Source organism: Doryrhamphus excisus, linkage group LG10 (assembly GCF_037039965.1).
Source record: "Doryrhamphus excisus strain RoL-2023G ecotype Guam linkage group LG10, RoL_Dexc_Guam_v1.1, whole genome shotgun sequence".
Taxonomy (NCBI): Eukaryota; Metazoa; Chordata; class Actinopteri; order Syngnathiformes; family Syngnathidae; genus Doryrhamphus; species Doryrhamphus excisus.
The window spans coordinates 8,993,937-9,014,076 of record NC_136366.1 but is presented as its reverse complement, the minus strand read 5'-3'; the positions used below and the strand labels follow the sequence as shown (position 1 = coordinate 9,014,076).

The following is a 20,140-nucleotide window of genomic DNA, read 5'->3' as shown; positions in this document are numbered from 1 at the left end:
AAACGTAAGGGGTTAGTATGTCGTTTTTTGTTTTTTTTTTTCAACTTGCTTCTAATGCATTTTTCTGGTAAAAAAAAAAAAAAAAACAGGGAAACCTCACACTCAACAGAGGCCTGAGAAGCATCCAAAAATCCAAAAAAGAGTTTGAGGGTGGTGATTTTTGACAAAAATCATAAGGGGTTAGTATGTCGTTTTTTTTTTCAACTTGCTTCTAATGCACTTTTAATAGCTAGGGTTTTAGTGTTAATGACTATCAATCAGGACATCTCATTTATCATTTTTGCTAACACAGTAGAAGGTAGGTCATTCTCACCAAAGTGGCGGTGTCCAACTCGGGGAGAACGCCACGTTCAGGCCGACAGAGAAGCAACGTCACTTCCTGTCCTGTTCCTCGCAAGGCTGATATCACCTCCTGCAAACATGGACGTGTGACACGGCTTCATTTGGATTTCTCTCATCAAACAATGGCCCAAGAAAGGAGGAAAAAAAAATCATACATGCTGTGACAGTCCTTTGAGGGGAGTTTGATTGACCCGCATGATCACATCCCCCACGTTAATGCGCCCGCTCTCAGCAGCCGGTTGGCCGGGAAACAGCTTCTTAACCCGCACCATGCTGGAGCCTGCGGGCTCGTCTGGGATGTTCTCCTCTCGACTGAAGCTGAAACCCAGCCCTGATGCGTTCTTCATGAGGAGCACCTCAAATACGTTATCTGCTCGTGGGATGGAGAGTGATGCAGATTACATTTGGTGCAAACTCTGTCAGAACTCCACAACTCAGGAACATTCGGACATTCTGTACTACAAACAGAGCTGGAATTACAATAAAATTATCAACAAATGCCAACATTTGTAGAAATAATAAATAACTAGATGTATCTGTATGATGTATAGAATGAGTTATGCCTTAAGGAAGAGCAATGTGATGTTTTACTGTGAAAATCATACTGATAGTTTTGTTTATTGTGCCTTAAAGATACAGTAACCTTGTCAATGTGTGCTTTTTTAAGGCTTATATTTATGACTACTGAGAATTCCAATGTACTACAGAAGTGCTAGATTGTTCCAATATGTGTAAAACCGCATTGCAAGGAACTCTTGTGATACCACAATGTCGACATAAAACATAAAAGGCACCAATGTGCAGCGAATGGAGGCTGCACAAACACACACACACACACTTCTTTCCCTCCTAAATAAGATTACCAAAAGGAAATTATGAAAACAAAAGGCATTTTGTGAACGCTACTGAGAAAAAAAAAAAACTATCGTCATCCTGATTACTTTCAGTCATGTCCTTTTGGACTGGAGACGTTTACACACCGTTAAATGCTGCATGCGTTGTAGCCAGTGACTGCAAATGTGACTCTATATATTGATATGTATAGTTGCACTAAAAAAAAGATGGATAATTTTAAAATACAGACTATGTAGGTGCAGATTCTGGAAGATCAAGAAAGCTTTCTGTGCGGGTTATTGTGTGTAGCTGCTCTATAGGAGTCCACAACTCAATCCAAAGGGCTGAAAATTTGCATAATAGGTGCCCATTAATAAAGGTTTCATGATGGCTATTTATGACTATTTATATTATTTTCGAGCAGGAAGATTCTCCAAAACATCTCAGCTCAACTCTTGTGTGAACTTTCAGGTTTTACTGCATTCTAGTGTATTTTTGGAAGATGTTGAAATCATACCTGGTGTTAAAAAACTGTACTCTGGCTTGTCAAGAGTTGTGCCCATCCTCTGTTCTCGGACAGTCCTCGCATTCAACGGCGTGCACTGAGGCGTGACGGGAGCGTGGACTCGTTCTGTAGGCGGGTGACCCTTCTCCAACAACAAATGCACTGTCTGATAAGTGGAAGGGGGGGGGGATTCAGCACATCCAGATGCTAGTTCTCCGCCTGCAAGCTTCAAACCTGACCTGGCCCGTGTCTCTGAGAACGTCGACTGCCTGTTGGTGGGAGGCGCCCTCTAGTGACTTTCCATTGACGGCCACCACGCGATCCCCTAAGAAGGGAACGAAAAATCAGAAGGGTTAGATACTGCGTCTTAACTGGGCCAAAGATCCAAACAGTCTAGGTATGTGGCACAGCAGCTTGAGAAAAATAAAGTAAACTCACGTTTACTGCTAAGCTATTATTAGCAACAGTGTTTACCTTTCTGTATCCTTCCATCAAGCTCTGCAGCACCTTCCGGAATGATGGCCTTCACGTAGATGCCTCCGTGCTGAACAGCTGTATTCGCCCCCCCCTTTTGGGAATAACACAAAAGATATGCCATAGTTTACATAGCAACGAGTCAAAGACAAATGTGGTTATATATGTGCACGGGGATGGGTGGGCGTATGGATTTTATGTAATCTAGAACTAATAGATCCTTTCTGAGTACTACAGTAGTATATGCTTTAGATGCTTTCTGAGTACTACAATAGTATATGCTTGGATTCAACATCAAATGAGATTCATGGCATGCAATATTTAATCAAAGAGTGAAATCATTTGTCACGCTATGATGAAAAAATAAAAGTCTTTATTTCCTCAAATAGTGGCCAGTGCTGTTTCTCAGTACAGAGGGTACTCGGCATCTGTACATACAGTATGTACATTTGTACTTACGCTTGTTAATGGGTGCAGCTTTTTCTATGCTTAAGGAGAAGGAACATCACATGGTTACAATTCAACATGTCCGAAAAGAACAACAAAAAGACGTCCAGGTAAGCCAGCCTGGTTCGCTCTTCCCCCTTCAAACACGACGGATACTCAAAAAATCTTGTGAGTTACATACAGTCGTGCTGCTATAAAGTCATGCTATTTAAAGCTAGTCATCATCGTCTCGTAAAAGTAATTACAGCTCCGAGGTGTTTTTGTTGGTGGAAGTGGAAGAGCAGAGGCCACTATTTGAGGATACACTGGACGCTATGCGACTTTAGAAGACTAGAATAGCCTTTTAATGCATTTCTATTCATTTCATCGATGTTTGTGATTTGCTAAACCAGGGGTCGGCAAGACCAGACCAGACCATAGACGGCTAAATTGAAGCTAACGCTACATATGTGGTTCTTGAACCAGGGGTCTCAAACACGCGGCCCTAGTTTGAGGCCCCCGCCTTGATATGAAAGTTTAATGTTAGTGTGGCCCGCGCAAGTTTGATATGGATGCTGTATGGTATCATATACCCAGAAAAAATTATTACGTTTGATTAATGTTCATGTTAAAGGTTAAATAACTGTTAATAGTTATCCTCCCTATCCGTGTGGAAGTGGTACGTTTTTGGCTATTTAAGTTTAAAGGAAATAACTTGAAGGCTACCGTTTAGGTCGCTAGCTCTCTAGTTTGCGAGTTAGCATGTGTCTCAAGACCCTGCAGTTGCGCAATATGTTGTAAATAAAAAAAGTGACTATAGTCGTGTTTTGTCATGTCTACAAGGCTCTAATAATGCTTTGTTCATTTTAATCTGAAAAAAATAATTTGTCTACCCACCAACTATATGTGGTTTCGTAAGTTTTTATTATTTGCCTTTTTATTATTATTATATTTATTTATTACTAATTGATTGATTTTCTTTATTCTTGATTTGTTTATTTATTTTTCATCTTATTTTGTGTCGAAAAATAAAAATTAAGATATTTGAGAACAGTGGAATGTTTTATCAGAGCTTTTATTGTAGAAAATCGGAACCAAAGCACTGAAAAAGTATGTATATTTTTCTGTTTTTAATAAATGCGTTGGTTTTTTTTTGGAAAACCTGATGCGGCCCAGCCTTGCCCAGACCTTAGCTCCAGTGGCCCCCAGATAAATTGAGTTTGAGACCCCTGCCTTAAACATGATGTCACTTTCCTTTTCTGTCTTCCTGTTCCTCATGCAAAATGACCAGCTGCGTATGTCGCCACCGAGCAATTAGTCATGTTTCCTAAGATCACCCGTTTCACCAGTTTAGTCTCTCCTGAGCCGCTGTGTTGCAACACATCTCTTCCTCTGCCATTGTTCACCAAGAATTTCAACAGTTCAGTGGTTTTCCACTATGCTGTCCACAGCTGGTTTATGCTTGACGTACACCTCCAGGAAATTCTACCCTTGCCTCACTGATGTGTACCGTGATGGTTGCAATCTACATTATTTCCTGTGTTGATATGATGCATTCACAGAGGCCGTGCAGTCGTTTCCACCTTTTTTTGGATCAACATTTGCAATAAAAGTGCTGGAAAGTGTCCCAGTACCACTCTCTTCGGTTGCCATTGTTCCTTAGCGGCAAAGGACGCTACAACAAGCTAAATAGTAGACACAGAAAGGCTTGTGACGGTGTCTACAGTGGCTACACATTAGCATAAACCTGCTGATGGATAAAAGAGCGCAGGTTGCAGACCCCTGGTCTAAAACTATGTCTAAAAAATATCAAGTTTAGTGTAAAGATGAATGACAAATAAAATTTCATAGTACAGGGAAGGTATAGCTCACACCTTTCCTGGCAGAGCAAATCTGTTTAGTATTAAGGGCATTTAGATCAACAATACTATCTGCCCCAATGGCTGGACAGGACACAAAAAAAAATATGAATTACATGGCATACTAGTGTGATGGTACTACTCTTACTAATTAGAATATGGCATATTTTATGATAATATTTCATGATTTAAGAATTAAAATGTAAATATTAAATTTTAGGTGTTATATAAATAAATGAGCCCATGTTAGTCATTAAGGTGTTAAAGCTTAATATGATTGGAGCTAAATTCGTTGTACTTCTCCCTATGATATTACACTGAATAATTCAAATTAGTATACTATAATAAGAGGCAGACAAAGCATGCAAAGGTGAGTAAAAGAAAGTCACCAACAAGCCCTTCCTGATTTAACCCGTACGGGAAGCAAGCCAGACCCAGCAGACAGACAACACAATCATCCCAATCACTGTCAGTGCCAGGAGATAAGGGAGGTGAGGGGGAACGGGGTAAAGAAAGAGAGCGTGAAAACCTTGCCGAACAGTACCGTGACACTTATGCCCAGGTTGCTGTCTTTTTTCGACAGCACAATGTCAAATAGTTCTCCGGGGCGGAGACTATTGACCCCTGGGGCATTACCATTTAACATTTCCATGCTGTGGTCCTGCAAAGAGAGAAGAGGGTATGAGCTGGGACATGCAGAAAGAGAGAGAGAGAGAGTGTGGAGGGGGTGGTGGTAGCGGAGGAGGCCGACATGCAGTGTTGTGTATAATAAAACAGCCTCGCATTGACATTTGAAATGCAATGAGAGGCGCAGATTGTAAACAACAGGTAATTAGTTGTGGCAGGCAGGTGGCACAAGAATGTGGATGAGCGATGGGCATCTTATTCGTGATTGTTGATTAATAGCCTTGTGATGCAACTGAGGCAAAATAGAGTTCACTACTTGGCTGAGGGATGCTGATTCAGCCTGAAGTAGTTTGAATGAACATAATCAGTTTTTCAATAAATTAGTTGTCATTTTTAGAGGAATAGTTCTGGAAATTGCCATAATTCATTTTATGCAGTTCTAACTGAGGGGTCTCCAAAATGTGGACCGGGGGACATTTGTGTCTACACTTGACTACGGCACCTTCTAAAAATAAACTTATGCAAGTGAAAAAAAAAAAACACACAGGCGACAAGTTGTTTTTTTTTCTTTTCAGGAAGTAGTGACTTTCTGATAACACGTTTTGAAGTCTTATGCAATGATCGTGATTTCATTTGACAAATCTTAAGTACCGTAAAATGAGGTTGTAAGGGACAGCGGGGTAATAAGGGACAACTTTCGGGAAAATATTTTGAATGTAATTGTGCCTTTTCATGTTAAACAGGAAGCTGCTTTGTGTTGTTTTTTTCAAAAACGCATATACCGTAAATAAATTTCCGGACTATAAGTCGCACGTTTTTTCATAGGTTGGCTGTTCCTGGGCCTCCAGAGCGACTTATAAATGAAAAAACTGTTTATGTTCCATAAACACTGGACACCTTTTCTGTTCATGTTTATTTTTTGTGTAGCTGAATAAGCATTGTGTTAGCATATCTTACACCTATTCAGCCTGTTCTCTATTCTTTTATTGTTAGAACTTGCCTTCCAAGATGACGTAATGTCTGTTTTGGTCGAGTAGTTTGTAAAATAAATTACCCGCAAAAAATGCGCCTTATACTCCAGTGCGACTTATGTATGTTTTTTTCTACCTAATTATGCATTTTTGGCCTTTGGTGCGACTTATAGTGCAGAAAATACGGTATTCTTGAACAAATCGTTCAAAAAACATTTTCCCGAAAATTGTCCCTTATCACCCCGCTGTCCCTTATAACCCCGTTTTACGGTAATTTTGATGAAGTGTTGAATTACTACAGCTTCTGCTGGAAGCTGTTGGACTCCTGTGTAAAAAACAACAACAAAAAACGTCATCACCGGAGCTAACAGATGACGCTGGGAACATTGAGGGTCGGATTGCAAGGTTTATGTATGTCTATGTATGTCTATGTATATATATCTCATGTTACAATGTGGACACCTGCATCATATATAAAGTATGTACAAAAAATATGTTCCCTTTACATTTGGCAGGTGGAGCTTATATTCATGTAGTCCGAAATTTCCAGTAACTACTTAGAATATCTACACTGACATGGCCTTCCTCAGTATGTGGCCCTTGGTGGACAATGTATTGACACCCCTGTTCTAACCACTGCATCAGCACCCCAGTCAAGTAGTGCACACTATTTAGCCTCAGTTGATTCAAAATGTAATTCATCAACAATCAACTCCACTTAATTCTTAACGATGAAGCCATCATTTATTATGTTCATCCAAAAACCAAACAATGGAAGGCAAAGTACCTTTTTGACCTTTAGCGTCTCCTGACTTTTGGAAAGACTCTCCTCATCCATGTCTGAATCCCCACCATCGGAAGGCTCCAAAATTTTAGGAGCCTCAAAGAGTTTACTCTTCCTGGTTTTGGGTGGCAATGCCGGCGGCGGAGGATCCAAGGAGAGTTCCGGTCTAGGATCTTGGGCGATGATCTCAAATGTGTTATTGGTTCTTTTGAGGTAGAGCTGGACTTGACTTGTAGGGGGTTGCATCATGGTTGGGGTAGGGCTTGTGATGTCTAGGGATGAGAGCTGAGAACTGGGGCCGTCGTTAGGCTGATGAGCGGTGGCGGGAAAGGTGGGTGATGGCGAGCGAGTGCTGAGGGATGTAGCACTGGATCTTGCTGGTGACGTGTGCGTCTCTGTAGGAACATCCAGGTCTCGTCGCTTTAATGCCGCTAGTGTAGGCGTAGTGGCTGGACTATAACCTGATGGAGACTCTGGATAAATAAATAAATAAATAAGCATGTCAATCTTTTTTTTCCTTGTCCATATAAAGATTGTTTAATCCTGCAACCTAATAGAACCTGTAATTGGAGGTGAAAAGCAGACTCATTGGACATAAATTAGTCGGGCATCTAGTCCGGACGCCTCCCTGGTGAGGTGTTCCAGGCATGCCCAGCCGGACTAGACTGAGACAAGCGCCCCCAAAACCCGGACCCGGATAAACGGAGGATAATGCATGGACGGATATTCGGGTGACTACGGTATTTACTTGTCTAAATGGCAACATTACCTTTGTAGAGCCTCTCTAGGGGCTGTGACACCACAAGAGTGACATCATCAGGCGTGTTCTGAAGCGCGTCGATAGTGGCGGCGTGAGAGAGCCCTTCGAGGTTAAGGTCGTTCACTGCAATCAGGCGATCCCCTGCCACACAAGTGTGAGAAAAGGATCAATGTAGTTTTCAGCATTTAGGGACAAAGAGAGAGGGAGTGTGCGTGGGGTCTATCTACCGGGCGTGAGAGTGCCATTGGCGTCAGCGGGACCCCCTGGCGTGATGGAGCTGATGATGGTCCCCATGTTTGTACGACCCGAGTTCTCTCCTCCCACCACCTGGAACCCTACAGATATACGCAACCCGACACATTAGAAGGGAAGCAGCAGCAGAGGGGAGAATAAAACCAGAAAAATGTCTTTACCCAGGCCGTATTTCACATCTTTCTTCAAGCTTACAGATGTGATTTGTCTCTCTGGGGATGGCAAAGCATTGACTTTTTTCTTCAGGGAATCTATCACACAAAAACACAGTTTGTGTTATGTTTTGTATAGGATATGCATGATACACACAAAAACACAGTTTGTGTTATGTTTTGTATAGGATATGCATGATACAGCCAATTTTGTTGATATGTGGAATGTAAAAATCTACCATTAGTAGAGGTTGGGGTGGAGGGCGGTCCAGAGGAGCCGTGCATACTAACTCCTAAAGAAAAAGCAGAATAATGAGCAACAACTTAGCAGTATATGTACAGTACCAGTCAAAAGTTATACTTCGATACTGTGCCATTATGTCAGGTATACATAAATATACACAGGTATACAGATTTACCCATCACATACGCCTGGCCCGTTTCTTCTATGGAAGAAGAGTCTGATTCTCTTTTGGACTCCAAATGGCTCCAGGCTGGGCTGTTATGAGAAACCACATGACAATGAAATGCACTGTGTCTTTTCTGCCACTAGGGGTCAATAGACTCGATGATGTGGACGGTATTCTTGTATGAAATATTATACTGTGTTATACTACATTGTTGCAAAATAGCTGTAACTTTAACGAGACTAATAACCATCAGGCTGAAGCAAATGGGATCTTACAAACTAAGTCCTGCAATAAATAACATGGTTTTGTTATACTATCCAAGCTGGAACTAACTATGAGCATAGTGACCTTAGTGGTTTGACACCATTATCACACATTCTATTAAGTATAAGATGGCTCAAAAACTGAGCTCAGTCACACAGCTAACTATTCACAATCAACCCTGAACAGGATAAGTGGCGTGCAGAAAATGCACAGATGACCTTCCAAGTACACTCACTTGCTTATCTGCTGTGACAGTGAGTCTGTGTCGGAACTGGCCCGCTGGCCGGGTTGCACCCGACCCGCTCCAACATGATACGGGTCCACAACACTCTGCTCTGACGTCTCCAGCATCTGTCTGAGGTTGTGCAAGGAGCGACTCATGGCCCGAGGATTGGGGTTGACTTTCGCCGGATGGAAACCCGGAAAGTGAAGCTCATCCTGGACTAAAATGGTGCTGGATGGAGCCTTGTTAAGGGCCGCCTCGGAGTAGGAGATCCTCTTCAGGGGCTCTGGGTTGGACTGTGTTGACAGGGCGGGGGCCATGTTGCCTGTGCCCAACCTCCTTCCCACTGCACCCACGCCCTGAAGGTCTGTGGAATACTGCAAATTGCTCAGCGGACTGTTCCCTATAAATCAAGGAAAAATTGCCGATTACATTTCCTGAAAAAATTTAGATGTTTAACGAAAACTGCTCAATCCCACCCTCGGCCATCTCTGTGTGGAGTTTGCATGTTCTCCCCGTGCATGTGTGGGTTTTCTCAGGGTACTCCGGTTTCCTCCCACATTCCAAAAACATGCTAGGTTAATTGGCCACTCCAAATTGTCCATAGGTATGAATGTGAGTGTGAATGGTTGTTTGTCTATATGTGCCCTGTGATTGGCTGGCGACCAGTCCAGGGTGTACCCCGCCTCTCGCCCGAAGACAGCTGGGATAGGCTCCAGCACCCCCGCGACCCTCGTTAAGATAAGCGGTAGAAAATGAATGAATGAAGAAAACTGCATTTTTTAGCCTACAGCCCCAACTAATTAGTGCTAATTAGTGCTAGTGTTTTCTAACGCAGAGCTAATTAGAGAACCCGGCAGGTTTGCAGACCATGCACCCGGAGACAATAGGCGACTGCGGTGAATTGTTTACAACTGGAGCATTTCTGGTCAAATAGGATGACATAATCTTCCTACCAATATCTTGGAGCTCCTGGCTGTTTTGGTGGGCTCTGGTCTGCTGGTGGAACTTGTGATGGTCAGAGCAGAGCTGCAGCAGATACTGACATGTGTTGCTGCTGTCTGTCTGAAACACATGCTTGATCCCATCTGAGGTGTTCTGAAGGAAAACCTTCTTTTTCTGCAACGGGAGTGAAAGGATCAGATTAGGTCGATAATCCGCTGCGCTATGATGGTTTTGTTTCAAGTGATTTGACAAAATGACTTTACTGTGAAAGAAATCTTCTTGGTCTCCCTCCAGGGGAACCTCAGCACCGGTGAACGGTTTCCATTGAGGACTTCAAAGATGAGGACCCCTTTGGAGTAGACGCCAAGCATGATGCCTGTCTGGGACCTCTTCTCGGGGTGTACCCGGTGGAAATGGACCCCGTACTCGGTCAGTCTCTGGCTCACCTTTGGAATAACATCAGCCAAAGCTCAACATGACAATTGTTAAAATAAAAGCAAAAGCGAAAACTTGACTCTGACCCACGGGAACCCACTTCCTGTATTCTCAGCCTAAATGAAGCATCTTGAAGCATAAAAAGGCTAAAGGAACAAAAATACAAACAAATATCAAGCATTCAGAAGACGAGCTATGTAGTGTAATATCTGTGATGTGTCTGTGCCTTTAAGGAACGAGGCAAGGGCATTGACCTGCACAGTTGCCAGCTGTGTTCAGCTGATTGCTAGCAGCGACGTCTTTGGTTAGCAGTGTGGAAAGAGCAGATACTGGCGTGACTTGTGGCTGACAGCAGCGCCTGTGTGAATCTTCATTGCATGTGTGTTCTCTGCTCATCAATAAAGCCATTAAAGTGCGTTGTAAATTGCTCCTTAACCACAAATGGTATTGTACAATGGTCACCAGGCGTCAATAACTTTACATGAGACAATAGCCAGTCAATGCTCATGTATGTATTATATCTTCTTTAAGTCATATCTTCTATTAGTGTGTCCACTGTAATTGATAATAACAGTGTAAAAGGGACTATAGGGGTGTTATTTTACATATTGAGGGCTCTAATAATGGTAAAAAGAGTATTATTTTATATATATATTACATTACTATATTAAGCATTATATATATATATATATATATATTATATTAAGTATTATATATATTTTATTTATAATGAAGGAATCCGTGAGTGAATGGTTGTTTGTCTATATGTGCCCTGTGATTGGCTGCCCACCAGTCCAGGGTGTACCCCGCCTCTCGCCCAAAGACAGCTGGGATAGGCTCCAGCACCCCCGCGACCCTCGTGAGGATAAGCGGTAGAAAATGAATGAATGAAGGAATCCTACTCCGTCGAAATTCAACTATCATGGTTGGGTCTGGAACCAATTAACCGCAATAAACGAGGGATTACTGTACAGCAGAACCTTAAAATGACAGCCTACCCACCTACCCACCCAAACATGTAAACCCAGTGGGCACTCGTAGTATTATTTACCTTGAGGAACTCAAATTCGGCCTCCGACTCAGATGCGCCGTAGTAGTTGCTGTGAAGTTTCGGCAACTGCTCCTTGATGGTCGTCTGGTCTATCTTATCCAAAACGGCCACGGGCAAGTAGTGCTCCACACGGAAGTACGTCTTCCCGTGAAGCTGCAGACCGGACATTAGCAAATTAATTCCTCATTCTGTAGTCTCTCCTTTGGCGTAGATGCATGTACATCACAATCCTCTACCTCAGGTTGGTAGTCGCCAAACTCTGCCTGCAGAGCGATGGAGGCCAACAAGATGGCGTTTTCCATGTCGCAGCGCATCCTCTCCTCCACAATATCCTTCCTCAGTTGTAGATAGTACTGATGTTTGGTCATGGCATGTCTGAAAGAAATGTATCATTGAATATTCTTCTACAGGTCTTCGAGTTCTCCAAAAAGAGTTTTATTGTAGGTGTACTCACTGAATAAGGTTAACATCATCAAGGAAAAATTTTATGCGTAGAAAAAGGTTAAAAGACATGTCACATTTCTTCTTCCAGCCGTCGGGGGCCACTTTGGACAGCTTGGTGTCAGGATTAACGAAGAAAAACTCATTATCTGTGTGTGAGAGAGGGGAAGGAGGATTCAGCTTCAAGTCGAGAAGGGAAGGCACTTTGCCGACAGTGGGCACACGCTACCTTGGAGGTAAGCTAGACCGAAGAGATGGCGCTCCACCAGGCCGACGTGTGCAATCACCATGTCGAGAGCGTCTTTACACAAGGCCTTGATGTCACAGTTGAGCTCGAGCTTTTGGCCGTTCAGCAACACAATACCGATCCTTCTCTGCACTTCTTCTCCCTTACGCTTCTTGTGAGCCGATTGGAGGGGAAAAAAGTCATGAACATTGGATCCTTTTTTACCTATGACGTGCGTATTTTCTCACCATTATGGAAGAGGGAACATTGAGGATGACGCGGGGCTCGCTAGCCATCTTCACAAACTCTGGCCCGTGGAACAGCTGCCATTGGTACAAAATAAAAAGAGTTATTACAAATATGTAGTTTTGAATTATTTTCTCCTCAAATAAATATAATTATAATTAATATAATATAATCATAATATATTCCAATATTAACTATATTTAGTTTTATTCTACTTATTTTTTAAATCCCACATATCTACTAATTGAATTTCTACTATGTTACACTCTTCTGCATCTTCTGTGTGTATGCTACCGGCCCTGCCTCCACCCAACAAGACAAGGAAGGGGCGAACTGAAGGACAAAACGGCTCACTCCCTTCATGCCGTTTATTCCGTATGGAATAAACACGCCAAGGTGCTGAAGCCAACGCACAGAGCGAACCCTCTTCCTGTTTGTTTAGAGACAACAGCGGCTACAAAGCCCTGGTCCCAACTGGCTGTACTTTGGGGAGCCAATCCTTCCTTAAATCATGCGCAATAAACCAACTCCAGGGAAACACAGGGAAACACCAGGAACAAAATAGAAACAGAGATGAAGACGTACCTTGGGTTTACGGAGCGGCAAGGAGGAAGTGTACATCGGGTCCTGAAGGTCGAGCATGGATGTGCGAGTGGGTGCTAGGGGGTCATCCAAAGCGTAGACGTTGGCCCGGGACAACCTGTTAGCCAGGTGAGCCTGCAGCCGCTGTACCTCCTCCTCCTGCTTCTGCAGGAGCAGCTCCGCTCCTGCCAGGCCTTCATCCGACACCCCCTCATACTGCCTGCATGGAGTGGAGGGGAGTGGAAGGAGGATAGGAGGACAGATACAAAATATAAGCCACACTCACAACGTTTGTGCTTAAACCTAATTGGACATTAATAGATGCATTCAATGAGGCAGATTCTGCGGGAAAACGTTGTGTCTTGAGTCACAAGAACGGCTATGTTAGCTGAATACTTGGAATGGGTACACATTTCAGTCCGAGTCCAATCCCGAGGCATTGTCCAAGTTTTTCCTGATACTGTCAAGTCAATTTCGAAGTCATCAAAACCATGACTTACTGGAATTCTGACTCTGACAAGTCCAAGTCGCATGACTCAGGTCCACACCTCTGCTAATTAGAGACCCAAGTGCTTATTTGCTTTAGTACACGACACACCCAACAGCTATAGGAGGTTTGGCAGTTCATTGAATACAATTTGAATAAAAAGATGAGCATTTATAGTACTTCAATAAAAGTGGCAATTTTGTTTTAAATGTGATCTCAGTTTTAATATAATAATAAAATATTAATATATAATAACACTTAATAATGTATACAATTAAAATTACAATAAAAATGCCTAATACTAATATTTCTAATTTGTATACAAACAAATTATTACCATTAGCTACATATAAATAATCAGTAAAATAATACACTAGACTTTTAAGGGGTCTGTGCTGTGGAGCACAAATTGAAAACATCCGTCTTTCAACATCGGTTGGCAGCTCTGCTCTATAATAGCATAGATTAGTGCGATAGAGGCTGCTGAAAGTAGCTGGTACATCCGATGACCTCACTAGCCAAGCATGGGGGCCGACCCTGCTGTGTGACACCAGCTATGTGTGCCTGTTTGTGGCTGACGGGACCAAAGCTTTTTCCTCTTATCTGCCAAGTTCCCTTCCCCGCAGGGAGACTGCAGGTGGTAAAATCCTCATACAAGGGAGCAGACGTGTTGTTTTAACATGTACACAATGTAGATATCGTGACACAGTGGGTAGGGGGGGTGTTATGGACAACAGTAGAAGTTCCAAAGTTCAACCCCTTTCGGTTGAAAATAAATCACAATTCAAGAAAATTTGTCTCTACAGTTAAAGTCATAAAAAAGACCCCACTGGCAACAAAAGTGGCAACAAGTGGTACAGAGCTACAATTGTTTACTAAAAATGGCTGCAATATTTCAACTCAAACGTCTTACATATTATATATATTTTAAAAGGGACTGTTTTCAACACGGGCTGCACAGCGGGCGAGTGGTTAGCGCGCAGACCTCACAGCTAGGAGAACTGAGTTAAATTCCACCCTCGGCCATCTCTGTGTAGAGTTTGCATGTTCTCCCCGTGCATGCGTGGGTTTTCCCTGTGTACTCCGGTTTCCTCCCACATTCCAAAAACATGCTAGGTTAATTGCCGACTTCAAATTATCCATAGGTATGAACATGAGTGTGAATGGTTGTTTGTCTATATGTGCCCTGTGATTGGCTGGCCACCAGTCCAGGGTGTACCCCGCCTCTCGCCCAAAGACAGCTGGGATAGGCTCCGGCACCCCCGCGACCCTCGTGCGGATAAGCGGTAGAAAATGAATGAATGTTTTCAACACAGGATGAGCTACAGTGCTGAGATGCTGTCTCTTTATGGCGTGCTCTTCTCTGGCAGCTATCTGCAGCTGTGTGTAGAACGGGCGGCGCATTAAGTCTCCACTCAAGATTGACAGTTGCACAGAAAGATGGCATGGACCTCACCACGGTTTTGCTTGCTACACCACATGAGGTGCATTCACAGACATTGAGTCATTACATTTATTTTAGTCCTGCGACCCACCAGTTGGGGACCAATTCGTCACACAACTTGGACTCTGAGGATGACTTTAGGAGGCTGTATGTCAAGTGGTCCTGTATGGGCTTGTCTTACCTGTGCCTTTGTGTGTTGTGACTGGTCAGGGACAGGGAGTCGTGTTCCGAGGAAAGTGCCAGCTGGGAGCCGAATCGTCTCACCTCGGCTGTTTTCTTAGCTGCAAATCACACACACACACATTTTAGTTGTCACATGTCCATAATCAAGCATGGCTCTCCAGGCACCCGCACTGAGGTGTGAAGCTGCCCTGTTGATGCAGGTCAGCTTATAAACAGCAAGGACTTACTGAAACTTGGATATACTTTAAAGTCGTCAGTGCATAGTTAAAGTGGCAGTATACGATTTACTATCCACTGAAAACGACTCAAAATGACAAGAAAGGTGGTGGTCGTGTGGTGGTATGGGGCTGCATGAGTGCTGCTGACATGAGGGAGCTGCGGTTCATTAAAGGAAACATGAATTGCCACTCATCCTGGAGTGGAAGAGGTTTCCAGTAACAACACGTGCAGCTCTGGTGAATTCCATGCCCAAGAGCTTTGAGGCAATGTGAGATAATGGTGTTATCTTTTGAGAATCAGAATCAGTCCCAGGAACGGGTTCTTTACCTTGCCTGTAGTCGGGATCAGAGGAGGAGACCGAGGGGCTTTCACTGGAGGAACTGTAATCGCTGTGGTGTCGGTGGTGAGTGAGAGATGGTTCTGAGGGAGACGAACAACCCAAGATCAGCTCATCTTTTGAGGTCATAAACACACAACAACAAATGCCTGAAATTCAGCATAACCTTCACGCATGTGACATAATAACGTGTCATGGCTTTTTATAGTGGTACATCTCCAGGACCTTAGTTCAACAAGCATCAAAGGATTAACTTTTTTTTGCTTCCTACCTAAAGGAGGAGCAGGGTTAAATTACGTAAACACATTAAGTTAGGGGTGTCCAAAGTGCAGCCCAGGGGGGTCATTTGCAGCCCACAGCTATTTTTTTTTATTGACCTGCAGTACATTGAAAATATCCAATTGAACAAGTAAACTATAAACAAGCCAAAGGAAGACTTCCTGCCGCTTGGGCGAATGACAGCAGCTTCCCACCAGTCAACACGAGACACACAAAGCAGTTTGTTAGTCATACTGTTGGTAAACATTACAAATGGTAGGACAGGCGTCACCATGCTGACATGCAGCTCCTGAGAGGGTGAAACAAGCATAAATGTATCCTATCAGGTTTTTTTTAGCGCTTCATGAATAGATATAGCATCATGTAAATACACCTGAAACACAGTGAACTTTTAACCTGCTGGGTGATGCATTTCTCAGCTTCGGAGACAAAAACTTGAAAGTCCTGCTCCTCAGTATCACTCTCGGCCGCATAGCTTAAATGGATAGCATTCCCAAGACATTACACAGCCTTTTTTAAACTTTACTGGGTGCATCTTTAATCTTGCAATAGAGGAGGCCTGGTCAAACTGTCACATAGAACAACCATTCTCTATCTGCTTTGGATAAGGTCATCGCTGTCATTGCTGCAGAACATTGACATGGAATCGCCTCGCCTTGTGATTTACTAGCTTGGCTTTAACACAAAACATTCACACGCATGCACGGACGTCGACACGTGTGCACAGAGGGCTATATGAAGAGGTGCCGCACGTGGAGTTAGCACATGGTAAAGGTATTTTGGATGTACCTTTAGTTATGTTTACAGGACACTGACCAAGTAAAAACTGGAAAGTTTCACATACAGGCGCCAACACTGAGTCACAAGGATGCATGTTCACGTTAGCATGCAAAACCTACTGAAATGCTACATAATAATGGTGTGGGTTAGGACCTATGCATGTAATTAATGCAACTCTGTTAGCAATGCAGTAAATAGTGGTTTCTGGTGAATTCCAAAAGTTAAAAAATAACTTTTTCACGCTCAAAAACACTGTAGTCATGCGAATGAATGGCCAAAATAGCAACTTTGTTTCTGTCAGTTTTCAGTGAAATAATCCTTGAATGTGATTGCGAGTTAGTTGGCGTATGTACGTTGACATATGGCGCTAAACCATCACAGTTGTACTTGCAAAACCAACAAACTCTCAGCCCGAACACAGCCAATGCGTCCCAGTTAAATGCGTGACAGGAAAAAAAAGTCAACTTAAGGGTGAGATCTTGCTGATTATGTTGATTTTTCCTAGTGAGTGAGCGTGAAGTGATAAACAGGACATGCACTGAAAGGCTCAGCTTGTGCTGGTTCTTGTTGAAACTACTTCACGTCTTGCATTAATTGCCGATTAATCGCTCTGCAGCACTTTGTCTTCCACGAATAATTGAATGTAGCATTCGAGGAAGCTTCCCTCTTGATTTATTAGAGGAGTCACATGCGTGACAGAAAAACAGATGAGGTATACTTTCTTTTTTTTTGTCCTGTCAATCCATTGGGGCAGATAGTATTATTGATCAAAATGTCCTCACATGCTAAACAGATTTGCTCTGCCAGGGAAAAGTGTGAGTTACACCATCCCTGTTATATGGAGTTTTTTTTGGCCTTTTAATGCTTTGTTGTTATGTATAAAGGTGGCGGCCAGACTGGAGCAGGAGGGGATAGAAAAGAAAAAAAGAAAACAAAGAGGGCAGTGCAGGGACAATACTAAGAGAGACAAGAATACCAACAATTGCAATAACAATAACAGAACAACAAAAGTAAACAGGACTACATCAGCAAATGTCTATGCTGGTTATAAAAGATCATATTGGAGAGGACAACGTATTATCAACAGCCACAGTGATATTACTGAAATGAAGCAAACATAGTAGCCCCCCTGGTGCAAGCCCTGGCATCAACTGGTCCCGGTGGAAGTTTACAACCTTCTAAATACGTTTTTAACATATTAGAGTCCTCTGGACTCTAAATAACACCCCTATAGTCACCTTTACACTCATATTACCCAATATAGATCAACATAATATATATAAATAACATATAGAAGACTCACATTTTAGCATTGGGAGAGTTCCTACTTCTCATCACTGTAATATAATTCACACTATGTCAAGAGGGCTGTTAATTAGTCAGCATTTCATTGAAATTGACACAGGGCACTCAAAACAAAGCACAAACAGTTAAAAGCTAAAAGATATCTCTAACCCAGCAAGCATCACTTCACCGCCCTCTATAGCCTACACCCTGAACAAATTAAAAAAAAGGTTTCCAACACAAACAGTTACACATACAATGGGTCTTTGTCGCATCGGTTTAAAAAACACGAGTACAGTGAAAATGAAGGCCAGACTTTCTCATCTTTCCTGGTGCAGACCTTGGGAGTCAATAAGCCAAAGCGCCAAGATACTTAGGACAATTTGGCGCTTGTACCTTCAGCCAAATGTTAAATTCCAGCAACCGCTGTTCCGTATTGCTGTCCTAACCGGGCCTGCCACTGCTCTGAGCCACATGACCGACTGCCAAGTGCCGGAAAAGTCCAATAACGTTTGGAATTCCCTCATCCGCAACACATGACTCCAATTACAGCCTGCAGATTTGCTAGGAAAATATCTACTGATTGAAGCACCTTAGGTTGACAGAAGGGAGGAGGGGCGTGGTGTAAGATGAAAGTGACCGGGTATAAACATGCGCGCGCACACACACACACACACACACACACAAAATAACTTTGCAGTTAAATTGAGTGGAGAATGCTTTGCAAAGTCACACACATTCACAGAGAGACGACATGCATGTGGGTGAAACCTGAGAGCACTGACCACTGCTGCGCCATCACTTTCCTGCAGGAAAGAATAAGAGGAGTCAGAGGAGGAGAAGAGAAAAAAAAATAATAGAGCGTCTCTGCCAAGGAACACATCCCCTGCAAAAGGTCTGCGCCCAATTAAGCCCGATTAACGCCACACTCGAGATGGAATATGACATTTTTTCACGACGGCCTTCACTGTCAATCCACATGTTTGGCATTCAACTTTCATTTCATGGGCCAAAGACACAGAAAGCCACATTGTCCAAGAATTGGGATGTGTGAGGTCGCAAAGGATAGTCGCTATGCATTCTGCAAAACCATGAAGGCCACATTTGAAGGGGACTGCTTTCAGTCAGCATTATGACATAGCAGACCTTCAATTGCAGCCTTCAAAGGATGGAAATGTCAGACAACAAAGGTCCCCTGTATTTACTCCTACCAATTGTATTGCTCTCCTTTGGGCATCAAAGTGTGTGGAGTATAATACTGCCGTGTCCAGAGCCAAGGTAGAATAGCAGAGTAATAATGTTAACATATTTATTTTTGCAAGTTTAACACATCAGCACTGAACAGCAATTGATTGGAATTTACTGCACACTTGGACCATGGTTGACCAGGTATTAAAAAACAGTACTTCCTAGTACCAGCTTTTACAACTGGACGAGTGAAGCCATGTTGAGCCAAGCCAATAATATGCAATGGAAACAAGGAAATCGCTCTCAGCCAATTAAGGAATTGCAATCAGTGTGTGTATATAACCCCCCCCAAAAAAACTAATAATTGAATTGGCTTAAAACTAGCTCTTAAACATGCATGTAAACACCTTAACTTGTGTTTGGCTTTTGAACAGTCTGTACATACATAATGTGATTGGAAACTAGTTCTCCATTTTGCATGTTTGTGGTACTGGAATGGATGTAATTATGGCCAAGTGAGTCACGATTATGTAGAAATTAATATACTGTAGTATATGTGACGTAACAAGACAAGAGGAAAAGCCAAACTTTATCCGCGCTAAAGAACCGTAAGCGCCATCTCGCTGGGGCGTCATGCTGAGCTGTGAGAATGAAGAAATCAGATTATTTCGGTAATCTGACTAATTGAACGCATGGCAACATATAGACTACTTTGTAGTGACTCCAACAAGGCTTCGCTACACATCTTAAAATAAACACTAATGCTCTGCCAACTACCTGCCAGTCACGGCGTTCAAAGGCTTCGCTACACATCTTAAAATAAACACCAGCGCTCTGTCAATTATCTGCCAGTTCACATAGCAATGCTCGTGTTGCGTTTGTGTGCTCCCCAGCTTCTTAATGTTGTGTGTGATGTATGGCACCTATGGCACCTATTACATTGGACAAGTGCAGGGTAATGTAGCGTGTGTACATAAAAGCGAATAGGACCGTGGGAGTCACACACTGCGTGGACAAACCATTAAAGGTACGGACACACAACACAGTATGTTCCCTGTAGGGCTTTCGAAAATCATTTTTCAACTGTTTAAATTACAGAATTGAGGCAAGAGGCAACACCCCTCCAAAAA

At 42.9% G+C, this 20,140-nt stretch overlaps 1 protein-coding gene across 4 annotated transcripts in view; it reads right to left on the bottom strand.

The window, feature by feature from the left end:
* The window catches only part of ptpn13 (protein tyrosine phosphatase non-receptor type 13), a 43,763-nt gene that overhangs the window by 7,540 nt on the left and 16,083 nt on the right, over window positions 1-20,140 (bottom strand). The window contains exons 9-31 of one of the 4 annotated variants that reach the window (XM_058052269.2): window positions 15,470-15,562; window positions 14,922-15,021; window positions 12,813-13,029; window positions 12,230-12,304; window positions 11,985-12,150; window positions 11,769-11,904; window positions 11,551-11,689; window positions 11,315-11,467; window positions 10,092-10,274; window positions 9,840-10,002; window positions 8,896-9,286; window positions 8,406-8,485; window positions 8,226-8,279; window positions 7,996-8,085; window positions 7,810-7,917; window positions 7,592-7,723; window positions 6,826-7,295; window positions 4,970-5,101; window positions 2,156-2,249; window positions 1,921-2,006; window positions 1,694-1,847; window positions 498-712; window positions 314-412 (exon numbers count right to left, since the gene is read on the bottom strand). In XM_058052269.2, coding sequence (XP_057908252.2) covers window positions 314-412; window positions 498-712; window positions 1,694-1,847; window positions 1,921-2,006; window positions 2,156-2,249; window positions 4,970-5,101; window positions 6,826-7,295; window positions 7,592-7,723; window positions 7,810-7,917; window positions 7,996-8,085; window positions 8,226-8,279; window positions 8,406-8,485; window positions 8,896-9,286; window positions 9,840-10,002; window positions 10,092-10,274; window positions 11,315-11,467; window positions 11,551-11,689; window positions 11,769-11,904; window positions 11,985-12,150; window positions 12,230-12,304; window positions 12,813-13,029; window positions 14,922-15,021; window positions 15,470-15,562 — 3,530 coding nt within the window. Of the gene's footprint in view, window positions 1-313; window positions 413-497; window positions 713-1,693; window positions 1,848-1,920; window positions 2,007-2,155; window positions 2,250-4,969; window positions 5,102-6,825; window positions 7,296-7,591; window positions 7,724-7,809; window positions 7,918-7,995; window positions 8,086-8,225; window positions 8,280-8,405; window positions 8,486-8,895; window positions 9,287-9,839; window positions 10,003-10,091; window positions 10,275-11,314; window positions 11,468-11,550; window positions 11,690-11,768; window positions 11,905-11,984; window positions 12,154-12,229; window positions 12,305-12,812; window positions 13,030-14,921; window positions 15,022-15,469; window positions 15,563-20,140 lie in introns of all 4 variants that reach the window. The other 3 variants (XM_058052277.2, XM_058052261.2, XM_058052285.2) reach the window with 3 other exon arrangements.